General features: G+C 42.1%; 1 protein-coding gene across 3 annotated transcripts; it reads right to left on the bottom strand.

The window, feature by feature from the left end:
- Positions 1–284: 284 nt before the first annotated feature.
- Positions 285–12,900, bottom strand: ELL3 (elongation factor for RNA polymerase II 3). Of its 3 annotated transcripts, XM_045449928.1 has the most exons (12): positions 4,430–6,195; positions 4,134–4,169; positions 3,669–3,778; positions 3,354–3,555; positions 3,185–3,264; positions 2,972–3,047; positions 2,611–2,791; positions 2,486–2,528; positions 2,190–2,361; positions 1,731–1,775; positions 1,599–1,632; positions 285–573 (listed from the first exon to the last, which is right to left on the bottom strand). In XM_045449928.1, coding segments are annotated over exons 1-12 (1,113 nt in total). In that variant the 5' UTR covers positions 4,562–6,195; the 3' UTR covers positions 285–571. The 3 variants fall into 3 exon arrangements, with proteins under 3 accessions (XP_045305884.1, XP_045305885.1, XP_045305883.1); XM_045449929.1 differs by lacking the exons at positions 285–573; positions 4,430–6,195 and adding an exon at positions 12,861–12,900 and having other exon boundaries at positions 1,030–1,632; XM_045449927.1 differs by lacking the exon at positions 285–573 and having other exon boundaries at positions 1,030–1,632.
- Positions 12,901–16,912: the final 4,012 nt, after the last annotated feature.

The following is a 16,912-nucleotide window of genomic DNA, read 5'->3' as shown; positions in this document are numbered from 1 at the left end:
TAGAATTTTCTGGAATCTTGGCAATGTTCCATAATTTTCATTGTCTAACACAGGTAGTTACTTAACATTTGAAATGTAACTAAGAACTACATTTTAAAATTTCATTGATTTCAATATTCACACCTAGAGCTACTGGCTTACCATATTGGTCAGTGCTGCTATAGACCAGCTAACTAGGTCCATAGTCATCACCTATAAATCCATTCTACCTTTCGTCATTTTCTGTCTTTACATGTTTATTGCCCAGGCCCCTGGCCTGATGACTACAACAGGTGAGGGACTTTTTTTGTTGGGTCTGTTTCAGGCCCTGCCCATACCCTAAGGATGGGTTACTGTTTACCCTTGTCATGCAACTGAGCATGTTTATACCTCCCAAGGCTAGTCTCTGCCCAAAAATGCCCTGTATGGGTGTGGCATCAGGTTGGGGTTCCATCCAAGTTGTTTCAGGAATTGCTGACACTGCTGGGTGCACCTCTCTCCCCCACAGCCCAGGTGTGGCCCATTAACTTCCTTCTCCAGTGGAACTGGGAAAGGCATATCATTCCTGGTTGTGAATGAAGCATCCACTTTCTTCTGCAACAGTGGGGAACAAAAAGGATAGGGCTGACATGATCTTTTGTTCAAATGAATTTCCCTGTTTTCTGGGTAAATCCAAATCCTATCTGTATTTAAAGTTTTTAGTAATAGATAATTCCAGATAGGAGCCCTATTTGTAGATGATCCTCAACCTCTATGGTTTGAAAAAGAGAACTTTATTCCTGTTGTAATCTCTAGCTGCCAATTATAAGATGGATTTGATAGAGCCTTAATAGCAAAATATATAGCAAGATCATCCTTAGTGCTTTGAAAAAGTAAAGATGCCTAACCATAACCTTGAAGATTCTAATACATAAGACCTGGGCTGGGATCTGGAGATCTAATTTTTCAGAGCACCCAAGAAATGGTACAAATAGATAGTCGTGGGTAATAACTATTGCCTTGAAGAGTTTAAGGAAAGCATACAAACTTATACAGAGGACACAGAAGCAATCAGTTTTCATTTTTTGGCCATGTTTGTAAAAGAATTCACTTTTAGTACATGGGGAACAACTAAGCCCTTTCCCATTATATCCAGGTGTATTACAAGTTCTTTTAGCTCTGTTACCAAAAGTTCTCTCTACTGTTGCTTTAGGGAGGCTACCAGGCTAAATTCTAATGTTCTCAAGGTATCTTGTCCTGGGAATGGTGTCATTTCTCAGGATTTGAAAATAACTTGGCTGAACTAAAGATGAAGAAGCCAAGCCTCTGCTACTCTTCCTAGTCTCCTGGGCACAGTTGTGGAATCTTGGCACTGTGCCCACATCCTAAAAAGTAAAATGCGACAACAATGAAAGTGAAATAAAAGAGAATAGAAGAGCTCTCGTACTTGCCACCATGGACTCAGCAATAAGAAGAGCAGACAATTGCACTCTGCAGTTTATAGTTGCTTTGTTCCTTCATATCTCACTGAGCAGAGAGAGGGTAAAGAGCCTTCTGATAGCTTCAGCTGCCCCTGTTTTTTTCCTCAAACTCCAGGATGAGACCTTTAATGTGGGACAATTTCTGATGCAGGTACTCACAGCGACGCTTTTCTTCCCTGTAACCTGGATACCGCTGCAAAGAAAAAGCATCCACATCAAAAAAAAAAAAAAAAAAAAAAAAAAAATCTACCATTTCTACTTTCTTGCTACCATTCCCAGACCTTATCTTACCTTCCTGAACTTCTTATATTCCTGGACTATTTTTTCTTCCAGCACCTGAAACAAAGAAAATGCTAGCACCAAGTTGAACCTTGAGAAAAAACTTTTCTTTCTTTTCTTTTTTTAAGCTTACTTATTTTGAGAGAGAAAGTGGGAGAGCGGCAGAGAGAGAATCCCAAGCAGGCTCTGCACTATCTGTACAGAGCCTGAGGAGGGACTCAAACCCAAAAACTATGAGATCGTGACCTGAGCTGAAGTTGGACACTTAAGTGACTGAGCCGCCCAGATGCCCCAAGAACTCCAGTTTTCTGAAGGGAGAGCAATAACTTCCCATCTCATTCTATCAAATGATAGAGATTACTTTTCTCAAAACAGACTTGGCTTGCCACTTTGGTTACCAGTCTTCTGAGCAAATTAGCAGGGAGTTTATGGCCAGTAAGGCTAGAAAGTCAGCTTGGGTCCAGTCCTTACCTTATGTTCTGGAGTTCCTTGCTGAACTCTCTTGATCTCCGCTCCCAGCTCTCTGAACCTTTGGCTTGCAGCCCCAACACGAGCATGGAGGATGCGGTATTCAGTATAATCCATCTCAAAGTCCTGCTCATAAGCATGTTGCTGCTCTGCACTGTGGATGGCTGTGTATTGCCTGCCAGGAGCAGAATTGTCACCTTTAATTTCATTGCCCCTAAAAGCTTCTAGGTCACAGGAAGTTTATCTTAATATCTCCTATGTACAAGGCTTGATAAAATTGGAAGTAGCAGGGGACTCACAGGAGATAATCTGGTACTTCTTCAGGGCTTGGGGATTCAGAATCTAGGAAGGAAGCAAAAGGACAGAAAAGTGATTAGGTGTTTTTCCAACTAGAGCAGTTTTGCCCTTCTCTCATTTAACTCACCTGCTTGAACTGAGGGACTGTGTTCCAGCCTGGAGCCCATGTCTTCATCTTTATCTTCTTGCTCCCAATCTCCCTCTTGCAGGTCCTCACTGGGCAGTGCTTGTAGGGGACTTGGAGCTAAAGGCAGGGTTCTGAGCCTCTTTTCTTTTAGTTTTCTAGTGGTTGCAGGTGCTGGACGCTTCTATTGGGGAAAATGTCACATAAACAGTAAGCCAGAGGTGTATTCTGCACTTCTCTTGAAAATTAATTTCATAGAATGAACTCTGGGAGCATCAGAATAAAGGCTCCTAATTTTAAAATTTAGCCTGATCGAACAAAGATCTCTTGGAAAATCCGCTGCTAAAATCCCTGGACAACTCACCTTGTCTGAATGTTTCTGGCTAGCTGAGGAAGGCAGTGCCTGATCAGGTTCTCTGTTTGGAAGATGGGTCTGGTTTCTAGGATATTTGAAGAGGGAATGAGAGAGATGAAGGCCAAGGTAGGGCTAGATCTCTTAGTAAAGCATTTAGAGTGGAGATTAGAAAGAAAGGCAATTCCAGAGATTCCCAGGTTAGTCCCACCCTGCCCCAGGTACCTCACTTCCCACTGTGCCATGTGTTCCTCTGAGGATCCTGGGAGTGACTGTCTTTGGCTGCTTGCCAGGGGATCTGGCACCTGGCAGGGAAAGTGGCAGGGGCACTTGGCTCTCTGGGCTTCAGGCTGTGCCCCACCTTATTCCAGCTACCTGCAGTTTGTGGCCTCACCTCTTTTAGTACCATTTGTGGCTGTGAAACTGTGTCTTCCTCAGAATAGTCTCCTATGTTCTGCCAACTCTCAGGATCTCTGGCACTGTCAGTTAGATTGTGTCTCTGAACTGAAGATGGGGCAGGGATGGAATCCATGGCTGCCCAAATAGTGAGGCGTTCCCTGAGTGGGCCCAGGCAGTGGAGGTGGTTAGGCCCAGATCTGGAAAGGGGTGGTGGAAAAAAATCCCAGGAGGGTGAACTTTTAAGTACCTCTGGAATCAGCCTCCCCAACTTTCCACAAACCCTTTTTACCTGCTACCGGTTCCCCCTTACCTGCCTAAGCGTTGGTACACAAGGTCCAAGCCACCAGGGCCCTCTTGGCCACACTGGGACACTATGAAGGAGTAGAGGCAGGACCAGCCAGGTCCTGGGAACCTTAGATACTAGAGGCAAAAGGAGAACCATAAGCCCCATGAAGTCAGCCCCTCCCCCTCCTTCCATTGCCATTCTTCCCTTAGCCAGCCCTAAGATTGAAGATGGGTCCCACGGGGCTCGTTAGTACACCAGGTGCAGCTGGGCTTGAGTCCCCCAGGAGAATGAGACGACACAGTCTCCTCAACCGCAGCCTCCTGGGACCACAACCCCAGCAGCCCCCTCCGCCCCACTCGGAGTTCAGTTCTCGGAACTTCCTCAGGCGGTGACTGCTGTCAGCCTTCCCGCCTTGGCCGCACCTGCCCAAAGCCTACTTCTGTTCTCCCCGCACCCCACCTCTTTCACACAACCTAGGTCCTTACTTACCCCTCGGTTGCCTTGGAAAGCGATCACTGGCCGAACCTGCGGGGAGAGCAGATGCGAGCTGAGCGCAGGTGAAGTGGCATTCCCAGGATCCGGCGTCAGGTGCCCGGGGTGGAGGTGGGGGGTGGGGGGATAGACATCTGCCTCTCGGGCTTCACTTGGAGAGGTGGGGAGATCAGAACCTACGGATGCCACTCCCCAAACCCCAGGTCCCTTCGCCAGGGTCGCCGGCTGAGGCCCGAGATCCCGAGAGGTAGAGAGAGAGGCTAGGAAAGATGGGGCCCTGGGGTCCGCCGCACCTGTTGCCGCCGACACTCTTGCAGCGCCCGCAACGCCGCGTCGTTCAGCCTGAGCATCAGGAGGCTGGTCCCGGCAGCGGGGGTGAAGCAGAGTTGGAGCTTCCCACTCAGAAGCTCCTGGGGTGCCTCCATGGCTGCGAGGTCGAGCGCAAGCAGAACAAGAACCAAGGGCAAAGGCGACTACCACCACCTCTGCTGTACAGGGCTAGGCTGGCACTCCTGGTAGTCCAGGTCGGCCCCGCCCTCCGCCAGGACCCACCCCTGGCCCCACCTCCAGCCAGCGCCACCCCTGAGGTTTCCCAGCCGCTTGGGCGGTGCTTCGCTATCCCCCAGATGTCTGCGCAAACCGGCCCACTGGTTTCTTAGATCTGCACGCACCACACTGGGCTTTCGATAGGGGTTATCGCAGTTACAGGAGTAAAGTCTGCGGCCAACTTTAGACCCCTCACCTAAAATCCCCAGTCGTGCCTCAGTTTCCCTAGCCAACCTGAAGTCGGAGTTGCTGTCTCTAAGTGAAGCTGAACCTGCAACCCCTAGAATATTTCAGAAGCTGAGGAGGCGGGAGCGGACCTGGTTGCTGGGCTGGCTCAGTAGATCGCACCTCAGAGGCCAAGAGCTCCCAGGGACCAGAGAATGGCAGACCCAAAGGAGTATTTCTGATGCCAACACCTGGCGCGGCCCTTTTGCTTTTTCCGGCCTGCGGTGCTGCCGAGGACTCGAAGACGATTTCTAACTGAGGCTGGAGAGAAAATCAGACCCGGTGGGTGTCTGGCAGCGGTGAAAATTGGCTGTCGTGGTCTGGAACGGACCCCTCCCATCCCCACCGGTAGGCGAGGATGAGGGGTGTGGGTATTGGCAGGAGAGTTGCAGAGCAGAGAAGGAGGGCTCAGTCACAGGTCACCGCTCCTGGCATATACACGTGAGACTGGTGTGAAAGGCAGCTGGCCCACTCCCTCAGGAGGGCCAAGAGGTGCCACGAAGTTGTGAGACATTCTGGAGGTTCAGATCCTGGTGCATAGAGACCCCAGGAACAATTTCAGGTTGGCCCTGGTGTCTCCACTTGTCTCTGTTTGAGTATGTTTTCCAAGAGTCTTGATGTTCTCTTCCCTGGCCAGGATCCCTCTGTTAAACCCCTGGACCTACATAACCCCAGGTGACCTTAATGCCCTCCATCCCAAATTAGATTACCTATATACATTTGTCAAAACTCATCAAACAGTACACATAAAATATGTATATTTTAATGCATGTAAATTAGTCCTCAATAAAGGTAATTTTAAAAAATGGTGTAATAAATCTCCAACTCCAATAACAAAAACATTTATCTTTCCATCTCTTTGGGTCTTTCTGCTTCTCTGTGTGACAGTTTCTTAATTTGATAAACAGTGTGGCAGTGGGTAAAGCTGGTGTCCCAGTGTTCCTTTTCTTCTCAGATGACATCTGTGGACTTTTGTTGGATTTTCCTGGATTTAAACTCAAAGGAGAGCCCAGAATTGTCAAATTTTTCAGAGAAGAGGGAAGGAACAGTGCTATAAGAGGAGGCAAGTGGGGGGGCGCCTGGGTGGCGCAGTCGGTTAAGCGTCCGACTTCAGCCAGGTCACGATCTCGCGGTCCGTGAGTTCGAGCCCCGCGTCGGGCTCTGGGCTGATGGCTCAGAGCCTGGAGCCTGTTTCCGATTCTGTGTCTCCCTCTCTCTCTGCCCCTCCCCCGTTCATGCTCTGTCTCTCTCTGTCCCAAAAATAAATAAACGTTGAAAAAAAAAATTAAAAAAAAAAAAAAAAAGAGGAGGCAAGTGGGAAAGATATTTGGGGAAGGGAGAAGGGAGGTAGCAATCTAACATGCTGGATGTCCATTGTGTGTCAAGATCTTTGCATTTAATTTAATCCCTAAAATAATTTTAGAGTAGGTACTATCACCCACATTTTTCATTCACTCATTCAACACGTAATTATTGTACCAGACATTGTACTATATCCTTGGATACATCAATGAATGGATTTCTTGCTTTGGAGAACTTATTCCAGAGGGGAAGAAGGCACTATAGACAAAGCTAAGAAATAAACATAAGAAATAACACTGTATGTTAAAAGGTGCTATAGATAAAAGAAAACATAGAGCAAGGTAAGTGGGTTTGGAAGTAGAGGAGGAGGAAGTCAAGAGGGGTGGAGAGGGTTGACTGTATATTAAGTAAGGCGATAAGAGATGGCCTTAGGGAGAAGATGAAATTGGAACATTGCCCTAAAGGAGGTGAGGGGATTGGCCAAACCAAATCCCCAAACCGTACAGTTGGAGGAAATGCTTTCTAGTCAGAGGGACTGGCCAGCGCAAACTCTGTAAATGAGTGAGAAGTGTGCCTGGAGTGTTTGAGGAAAAGTTGAGGCCTATGTAACTGCATTAAAGTAAGGGTGAGAGTAAAGAAGTGAAATCAAGAAGGTAAGGAGCAAGGGCAGATCAGGTCCTGGAGGGCCTTGTGGACTACTATAAGAACTTTGGATTTTACTCTGGGGAGTCACTGCAAGGTTTTGAGCAGAGGAGTAACAAGAAGTCACCTCTATTTTCAAAGGATCACTGTAGTTGCTGTATTAAGACTAGACTGTAGAGGGACAAGGATTAAAAGCAATATGACCTGTTAGGAGGCTGCTGCAGTAATTCAAGCTAGAAATGGTGACAGCTCACACCAGGGGGTAGGAGAGGAGGTGGGAGAAGGGGTAGGGTTCTGAATGTATACAGCCGACAGAATTTGGTAACGGATTGAATGTGGTATGTGAGAGAGAAATGGCATCAAGGATGACTCTAAGATTTTTGGCCAGAACAACTAGAAGGATGAAATTGTCATCAGCTGAGGTAGGGAAGACTCCAGGTGTAACAGGGTTAGTTTTGAACATGTTGAGTTATCTATTACAATCCACATGGGGATGTGGAGCAGACAGTTACATACACAAACTTAGAGATGGTGAAAGATGTCTGGGATAGAGATGTAAACTTGATAGTACTAAATATATAGATGGTATTTAAAGTCATGAAACTAGATGAGATCACCCAGGAGGATAATAAAGAGTTTAAAAGATCACACCCTGGAGCACTGCAATCTCTAGAAGGAAGTCATGGGGGAAGAAAAGCAAAACCAAATGAAAGGAGATGACCAGTGAGGAAGGAGAAACACCAAGAGAGTGTGATGTCCTGAAAGCCAAGTGAAAAAATGTGTCAAGAAGACAGGGATTGGTCAACTATGTCAAAAGCTATTGATAGGCCAAGTAAAATGAAGATTAAGAATTGACCACTGTGAAGGGCACCTGGGTGGTGCAGGCCATTGAGCTTCCGATGAGCTTCTCAGCCTAGGTCTGATCTCATGCTGTGTGAGTTCAAGCCCCACATTGGGCTATGTGCTGATGGTGTGGAGCCTGCTTGGGATTCTGTCTCTCCTCTCTGCCCCTTCCCAGTTTGTGCTGTCTCCCTCTCTCTTTCAAAAATAAATAAACTTAAAAATTTTTTTTTAAATCTTAAAAAAAAAAAAAAAATTGACCTCTGTGATGAATGTTCTAAAACCGACAGAGGTGATGGTTGCACATATCTGTAGATACACTAAGTGTCTATTCATATCCTCTACCTATTTTAAGTTGTTTGGTTCTTGTTGTTGTGTTTTTTGAGTTGTTTGCATTCTTTATATATTTTGGATGTTAATCCCTGGTCTATGATTTTCAAAAATCGTCTCCCACTCAATTGGTTGCCTTTTCATTTTGATGATGTTTTCTTTCAATGTGCAGAAGCATTGTAAAGTAATCCTCTTTGTTTATTTTTGCTTTGGTTCCCCTTGCCTTTGAAGTCTGGTCCACAAAATTATCAGTAAGACCAAAGTTGGGGAGCTTACTGCCTATGTTTTCTTCTAGGAATTTTATGGTTTCAGGTATAACATTCAAGTCTTTAATCCATTTTGAGTTAGTTTTTGTGTATGGTGTAAGATAGTGATCCAGTTTTTCCAATACCATATATTGAAAAGACAATCCTTTCTCTGTTGTATGTTCTTGGCTCCTTTGTCATGCATTAATCATCCATATGTGGGTTTAACTGTGGGCTCTCAATTTTGTTCCATTGCTCTGTGTGTCTGTGTTTTTGATAACCATAGCTTTGTAGTTTGAAATCAGAGAGCTGATACCTCCACTTTGTTCTCTTTCTCAACACTGCGTTGGCTGTTTGGGATCTTTTGTTGTTCTATACACATTTTAGAATTATTTCTAAAACTGTTCTGTGAAAAATGCCATGGGAATTCTGATAGGGATTGCATTGAATCTGTAGATTGCTTTGGGTAGTATGGACATTTTAACAATATAATTCTTCCGATCCATGAGCCGAGCATAGAGTATCTTTCCATTTATTTGTCTTTTTCAATTTTTTTTCATGAATGTCTTATAGTTTTCAATGCACAGGTCTTTCATCTTCTTGGTTAAATTTTGTGCCTATATTTTATTCTTTTTTTTAAGATTAAAAAAAAGTTTTATTTGAGAGAGAGGCAGAGCGCGAGTGGGGCAGGGGCAGAGAGAGACACACACACACAGAATCCAAAGCAGGCTCCAGGATCTGAGCTGTCAGCACAGAGCCTGATGCGGGGCTGGAACCCACAAACCACAAGATCATGACCTGACCTGAAGTCAGACACTTAACTGACTGAGCCATTTGAGCCACCCAGGGACCCCTATTTTATTATTTTTGATGCAATTGTAAATGGGACTGTTTTCTTAATTTCTTTCTGATAATTCACTATTAGCATATAGAAACACTATGGATTTTTGCTTGTTGATTTTGTATCCTGTTACTTAAGTCATTTATCCTAACACTTTATTGGTGGAATCTTTTGGGTATTTAAAATTTTTTTTTTCAACGTTTATTTATTTTTGGGACAGAGAGAGACAGAGGATGAACGAGGGAGGGGCAGAGAGAGAGGGAGACACAGAATCGGAAACAGGCTCCAGGCTCTGAGCCATCAGCCCAGAGCCTGACGCGGGGCTCGAACTCCCGGACCGCGAGATCGTGACCTGGCTGAAGTCGGACGCTTAACCGACTGCGCCACCCAGGTGCCCCACTTTTGGGTATTTTATATATGACTCATGTCATCTGTAAGTAATGATAGTTTTACTACTTCCTTTCTCATTTGGATGCCTTTTATTTCTTGTTCTTGCCTAATTACTGTGTCTAGGACTTCCAATACTATGTTGAATAAAAGTGGCAAGAGTGTACATCCTTGCCTTGTTCCTGTTCTTAGAGGAAAAGCTTTCAGCTTTCCAACATATTAACTGTTGACTTGTCATGTATGACCTTTATTATGTTTACACACACTCCCTCTAAACTGTCTTTGTGGAGGGTTATTATAAATGGATGCTGGATTTTTCAAATAACTTTTCTGCACCTATTGAGATGATCATATGATTTTTATCCTTCATTTTGTTAATGTGATGTATCATGTTGATTGATTTGTGGATGTTGAACTATCTTTGCATCCCTGGAATAAATTCCACTTGATCATGGTATATGATCCTTTTAATCTATTGTTGAATTCAGTTTGCTAATATTTTGTTGAGAATTTTTATATCTGTGTTCACCAATGATATTGGCCTCTAATGTGTGTGTGGGGTGGGGGTGCTTGTCTGATTTTGGTATCAAGGTAATGCTTCCCTCATAAAATTAGTTTGGAAATGTTCCCTCCTCTTTGGTTTCTTTGGAGGAGGCTGAGAAGGACAGTTATTACATTTTTCTTGTTTGGTAGAATTCGCCAATGAAGGGGTGCCTGGGTGGCTCAGTCGGTTGGGCGGCCGACTTCCGCTCGGGTCATGATCTTGCGGTCCGTGAGTTCGGGCGCGTCGGGCTCTGTGCTGACAGCTCGGAGCCTGGAGCCTGTTTCAGATTCTGTGTCTCCCTCTCTCTGACCCTCCCCCGTTCATGCTCTGTCTCTCTCTGTCTCAAAAATAAATAAACATTAAAAAAAACAAAAAAAAGAATTCACCAATGAAGCCATCTGGTCCTGGACTTTTTTTATTTGTTGGGAGGTTTTTGATTACTGATTCAATCTCTTTATTAGTAATCAGTCTATTCAGATTTCCTATTTCTTCATGGATCAGTTTAGGAAGAATGTATATTCTAGGAATTTATCCATTTTTTCTGTTGTTCCATTTGCTGGCATATAGTTGTTCATGTGATCCTCTGTATTTGTTTTGTCAGTTGTAACCTCTCTTTAGTTTCTGATTTTTAAATTTTTATTTATTTGTTTTAAAGTTTTTAAGTTTATTTTTTTTGAGAGAGAGAGAGAGAGAGCCCACATGTGAGTTGGGGGGGGGGCAGAGAGAGGGAAAGAGAGAGAATTCCAAACAGGTCCTGCACTGTCAATGCAGAGCCCCGCTGCATTGAGAGAGAGTGTGAGCATGGACAAGAGGGGTAGAGACAGAGGGAGAGAGAGAATCCCAAGCAGTCTCCACACTGTCAGTGCAGAGCCTGATGTGGGGCTTGAACCCATGAATCGTGAGATCATAACTCAAGCTGAAATCAAGAGTCAGATGCCTAACAGATTGAGCCACTCAGGCAACCCTCTTTAATTTTATTAGAGCTCTTTTTTCTCCATTAGCCTAGCTAAAGATTTGTCAACTATATTTATCTTTTCAGAGCTCTTAGTTTCATTGATCTTTTCTTTCTTCATCTTTTTTTAGTCTTTACTTCCACCCTGATCTTCAATATTTCCTTCCTTCTACTGACATTGGGCTTCCTTTATTCTTTTTCTGTCTCCTTTAGGTATAAAGTTAAATTGTTTATTTGGTATTTTTCTTATTTCTTGAAGTAGACCTGTACTGCTATGATCTTCCCTCTTAGAATAGTTTTGCTACACCCCCCAAATTTTGACGTGTTGTATTTCTGTTTTCATTTGTCTCTAGGTATTTTTTAATTTCTTCTTTGATTTTGTTAATGACCCATTGGTTGTTCATTAGCATGTTGTTTAATCTCCACATTTTAATGGTTTTTCCAGTTTCCTCCTGGTAATTGATTTCTAATTTCATACTATTGTAGTCAGAGAAGATGCTTGATAGGATTTCAGTCTTCTTGAATTTTGTGGCCTAACGTGATATATCCTGTAGATTGTTCCATGTTCACTTAAGAATGTGTATTCTGTGCTTTTGGATGGAATGTTGTGTGTCTATCTATTAAATCCAACTGGTCTAGTGTGTTGCTTAGGGCCAATGTTTTCTTATTAATTTTCTGCTTGGATAATCTATCCATTGATGTAAGTGGGGTGGTAAAGTCCCTTATGTTATTGTATTACTGTCAATTTTTCCCTTTAGGTCCATTAATATTTGCTTTATATATCTTGGTTCTTCTATGTTGGGTACATATACATTTATAAATGTATGTCTTCTTGTTGGATTGACACCTTTATCATTATGTAATGTCTTTCTTTGTCTATAATTGCAGTCTTTGTTTTAAGGTCTATTTTGTCTGCTATGAGTATTGCTACCCTGGCTTTATTTTTTTTCCCCACTTCCATTTACATGGGACATCTTTCTCCATATCTTCATTTTCAGTCTATATCCTTAATTCTGAAGTGAGTCTCTTGTAGACAGCATACACTTGGATTTTGTTTTTTTTTTTTTATCGATTCATCTACTTTAATTTTGAACACATTTCCAAACTACATTTTCTTTGTCCCTTCACCCCACATTTTATATTTTTGATGTCACATTTTACATCTTTTTATTTTATGCATCTCTTAACTAAGTAATATAGTTTTAAATTTATTGTTTTTGTCTTTTTAACATCATACTTGCTTTATAAGTGATTGATCCACTACTTTTACTATATATCTACCTTTTCCAGGGATTTTTACTTTTGCATATTGTCTAATTATTGATTAGTGCCATTTCTTTTCAGTTCGAGAAGTCTCTTTAACATTTCTTGTAAGAACAGTTTAGTGGTGATGTATCCCTTTAGCTTTTGCTTACTGGAAAACTCTTAATCTTTCCTTCAATTCTCAATGATAACCTTGATAGGTAGAGAATTGTTGGTTGGAAGTTTTATCCTTGTAGTATTTTGAATATGCCATGCCATTCTCTTCTGGCTTGTGAAGTTTCTGCTGAAAAATCTGCTGATAGCTTTATGGAGTTTCCTTTGTATGTAATAAGTTGTTTTCCTCTTGCTGTTTTTACGATTCTCTGTTTAACTTTTGCCATTTTAATTATAATATATCTTGGTGTAGATATCTCTGGGTTTATCTTTGTTGGGACTCTCTGGGTTTCCTGGACTTGTATGTCTGTTTCCTTCACCAGATTAGGTAAATTTTCAGCGATTATCTTTTCAAATAAGTTTATAGGCTTTTTTTCTTTCTCTTCTTCTTCTGGGACCCCTATTATGCAAATGTCATTCTGCTTGATGTTGTCTGAAAATTTCCTTAACTTACCTTCATTTTGGGGGCACCTGGGTGGCTCAGTTGCTCACCCTGCTGATAGCTCAGGGCCTGGAGTCTGCTTCAGATTCTGTATCCTGCTCTCTCTCTGCCCCTCCCCTGCTCATGCTCTCTCTCTGAAAAAGGAATAAACATTAAAAAAAATAATAATTGGACAAAAGGACTAGTGGTAGAATAGGAGAGGAAAAAAATAAAATTAGAGAATCTATTTGGGAGGTCCAACATCTGAATTATACGTTTCAGAATGAGAAGTAAAACAAAAATGAAGGGGACTCACTGAATGCCCAGTACAAAGAACAAGAACAGATCTACACCACCACATATTGGAACACTAGAGTTAAAAAGAAAATCCTAAAGACTTCTAAGACACAACATAGATCACACAGAAAGGATGAAGAATAAGATTGACTTCAGACTTGTCAGCAGAAACACTGGAAGCCAGAAGACAATGGAGCAGTGTTACCAAATATTTGAAGAAAAATAACAACATAGATTTTTTCACCCAGCCAAGCTATCAACTAAGTATAAGACTAGAATAAAGACAGAGTCTAAAAATACTTATATACCATGCACCCTTTTCAGCAAGATATTGAAGACATACTCTACCAAAATGAGGAGTAAACCAAGAAAAAAAGTCATAGGATCCAGGAAAAGAATATCCAACAGAGATAAGTGAAGGGAATCTTCAGACTGTTAGTGAAGGGAGATTCCAGGAAGATTTCTTTGCAACAGCTTAGAGAGCAATGAAAGGCTCTGGAGGCATATATATAAGAAAAAAAATGGAAACTGATAAATTATCTGATTGTTTTTAAATATATTGAGAGATTTCTACTTCTAGAAGACAGTATGAAAATTGATAATAAGTACATAAACAAGTAAAAATATAAAGATTATTAATTTTGAGGGGAAGAACACAAGAAAGGAAATGTTAACAGTATACTGTAAATATACAGTATACAGTATGCTGTATATATACTGCATACTGTATACAGTATACTGTAACAGCCTGTAAATAACATTTACTCATAAAATGTAAACATTCAATTTTGACCTAACTAAAATAACACTACATTAGGAGGATAGAGAGAGAAAGTTTACATGCATATTTATGCAAAGGATGAGAGAGTTAAGTCTTCATTTTTAAAATAGACATCAGGGGACGCCTGGGTGGCTCAGTCAGTTAAATATCTGACTTTGGCTCAGGTGGTGATCTCACAGTTTTTGAGTTTGAGTCCCATATCTGGTGAGCTCAAGCCCTACATCAGGTGAGCTAGAGTCTCTCATCGGGTGAGCACAAACCCTGCTTCGGGTGATCCCCACTTCTTTTTCCCTCTCTTCCTCTCTCTCTCTGTTCCTCATTCACTTGTGCCCCGCACTCTCAATAAATAAATAAATAAATAAATAAATAAATAAGTAAATAAATATTAAATAGAAGTCAGCAGCTAATATTGGAAAGTTAAAAATCCAGAAATGGCATGATATTTAGAAAAAGCAACAAATGACAGAAGAAACAGCTAAATGAGTTGTAATCTCCTTTAAGCTGCCGGAAAATGAGTGGGATAACAGTTCTATTCTTCATTATGTCTTGTATAGAACTTGCATGTTCATGTATAACTTCCATAAAAACAAATAAATACTATGTTAAAAAAAGCCCAACCATGGTTTCAAATGAAATAGCCTAGGAGGAGAGAGGAGAAGGAGTCTAGGTACTGATCTCTTTGGAACTCTTCATTTACATGTCACTAACTGTCAGAAGGGCATCTCCCCGACCTGTGTCCCCTCCCAGTGAGCAATAAGTCTGGATTGAGAGAAGTGTTGACAGGAAAGAAAAAAAGAAGAATCTCCAGAAGCATATCCATAGACTAGGATACATAGGAAAGGAGAAGAATCCATAAAGAGCTTTGCTAAAGTTATCCCCATAGGGAAGGTAGCTTGGCATTGGAAGTGGGTTCTAACTTCTGGGAGACCCAGGACCAGTTGAGGTCTCCATTCTGGAAAAGCCACTAAATATGGAGAGGAAATGCCTGAGGAGGGGAGCTGAGGTACTTTTCACTTTCACCTTGAGCTTCTCCTGGTTTGGGTGATAATGTCTCATTCCCAAACACTGGTGCTCCTTAATGGCTTCTTGCCTCCACAGAACACATCCTCTCTGTCCGACCTACCTCTATGAACATCTTATAAAGCCAGGTTCTCAGAACAGCACCTCCTCCAGATACCTCTGTTTCTCTCTTGGTTCAGCTGAGTTGCATTTGCTTTATTCATATGTAAATTCTATTTCTTCTCTACTTTGAGAGACACTGGGAGGATAAGCAAGTTTCTCTGATAGTCTACAACCCCTTCCAATTCCAATTTTCTTCTCTGCTTCCCACTTCTTCTAGCCTACTCCTTGCTTACTGAAACTCTCAACTACTGACAGTCCTGTCAACCATCTCTACTGTAGCAATCAATTTATCTATTCCCTTTAAGTGTTCCCTTTCCAGTTCTCCCTCAGCACTTTGGGCAGAAGTTCAAAGGCAAAGAGCTAATATACAGTCTAGATTACTACTTGCTACCCTGCTGGAAAATATGTATGGCCCTCCTCTTGTTAGACTCAAACAAAGGTTTCAAGGTCTTGTGCTGGGGTCATCTATTAAAGTATACCCTCCATACAGCAATGTCTGTACCCTGGGAGAACATATGATTCTCAGTAAAGTGAGCCCTCTCAGTGCAGAGTGACAGTCCAGAGTCAGAGGGCTGTAGGCCCAGAAAACCGGTAAGAAGGAGAGAAATATACCTGTGTCCATTGGACAGGATCCCCAAGTCCAAAGCATGTGGTAATGAGAAGAATGGGGGGTAAGGAAGGATGAAAACTAAAACAATGACTATAGAAACAGAGCTACATGCACATTTGGAAAATGTCTTCTTCCCCCTCTTCCATATACCTTAATGCAGAAACCCCTGATGTACAAGAGTATGGGCTGCTGATGTGGCATGACTTTATGAGTGTGGAAAAAACACAGGCTCTAGACACAGCTGAGCTGAGCCAGACCACTCACTGGGATTCTTATGTGCGATGGAAGTCTAGTAAAGACTAAAAATGGCTTCTCAGAATAATATTTTTAAGTACATTTTAGAAAATACACCCATGATATTGTACACTCATTTTCATAACAGCATTAATTCACAATAGCCAAAAGGTGGAAGCAACCAAAGTGTCCACTGACAGATGAACAGACAAGGAAAATGTGGTATATACATAAAATAGAATCTTATTCAGCCTTAAAAAGGAAAGAAATTCTTGGGGCACCTGGGTGGCTCAGTCAGTTAAACGTCTGATTTCAGCTCAGGTCATGATCTCACAGTTTGTGAGTTTGGGCTCTGTGCTGTCAGCTCTCTCTGTCTCCCTCTCTCTCTGCCCCTCCCTGGCTCTCACCACTCTCTTTCTCTGTCAAAAATAAGTAAACATTAAAAAAAAAAAAAAAAAAAAAAAAAAAAAAAGGAAAGAAATCCTGACACATGCTACAACATAGATAAACCTTGAGGACATTATTCTAAGTGAAATAAGTCACTCACAAAAAAGATGCATATGTATGATTCCACTTATGAGGTATCTAGAGTAGTCAAATTGATAGAAACAGAAAAGGGTGGTTAAAAGTGACTAGAAGGAGGGAAAAATGGGGAGCTCTTCAATAAGTACAGAGTTTCAGTTTTGCAAGATGAAAAGAGTTCTGGGGCACCCGGGTGGCTCAGTCAGTTAAGTGTCTGACTTTGGCTCAGGTCATGATCTTGCAGTTTGTGGGTTCGAGCCCCGTGTTGGGCTCTGTGCTGACAGCTCAGAGCCTGGATTCTGTGTCTCCCTCTCTCTCTGCCCTTCCCCTGCTCATTCTCTGTCTCTCTCTCTCTCTCAAAAATAAATAAACATTAAAAAAATTAAAAAGAAAAAAGAAAAGAGTGCTGGAGTTTGGGTGCATAGCAATGTAAATGTACTTAACACTACCAAACTGTACACTTACAGATAGTGAAGATGTTAAATTCAGTTATGTATATTTTTCCACAGTTAAAACATC

This window comes from Leopardus geoffroyi, chromosome B3, assembly GCF_018350155.1.
Source record: "Leopardus geoffroyi isolate Oge1 chromosome B3, O.geoffroyi_Oge1_pat1.0, whole genome shotgun sequence".
Lineage (NCBI taxonomy): Eukaryota > Metazoa > Chordata > Mammalia > Carnivora > Felidae > Leopardus > Leopardus geoffroyi.
The sequence above is the reverse complement of the archived record's forward strand: the minus strand, read 5'-3'. Positions and strand labels throughout refer to the sequence as shown.

Coding starts and splice junctions, on each gene's coding strand:
- ELL3 (XM_045449927.1), bottom strand. CDS start 4,561: ATGGAGGCACCCCAGGAGCTTCTGAGTGGGAAGCTCCAACTCTGCTTC. Junction 3,779..4,133: donor CTTTCCAAGGCAACCGAGGG/GTAAGTAAGGAC, acceptor TTTTGCCTCTAG/TATCTAAGGTTCCCAGGACC. Junction 3,265..3,353: donor CACAAATGGTACTAAAAGAG/GTGAGGCCACAA, acceptor TTTCCCTGCCAG/GTGCCAGATCCCCTGGCAAG.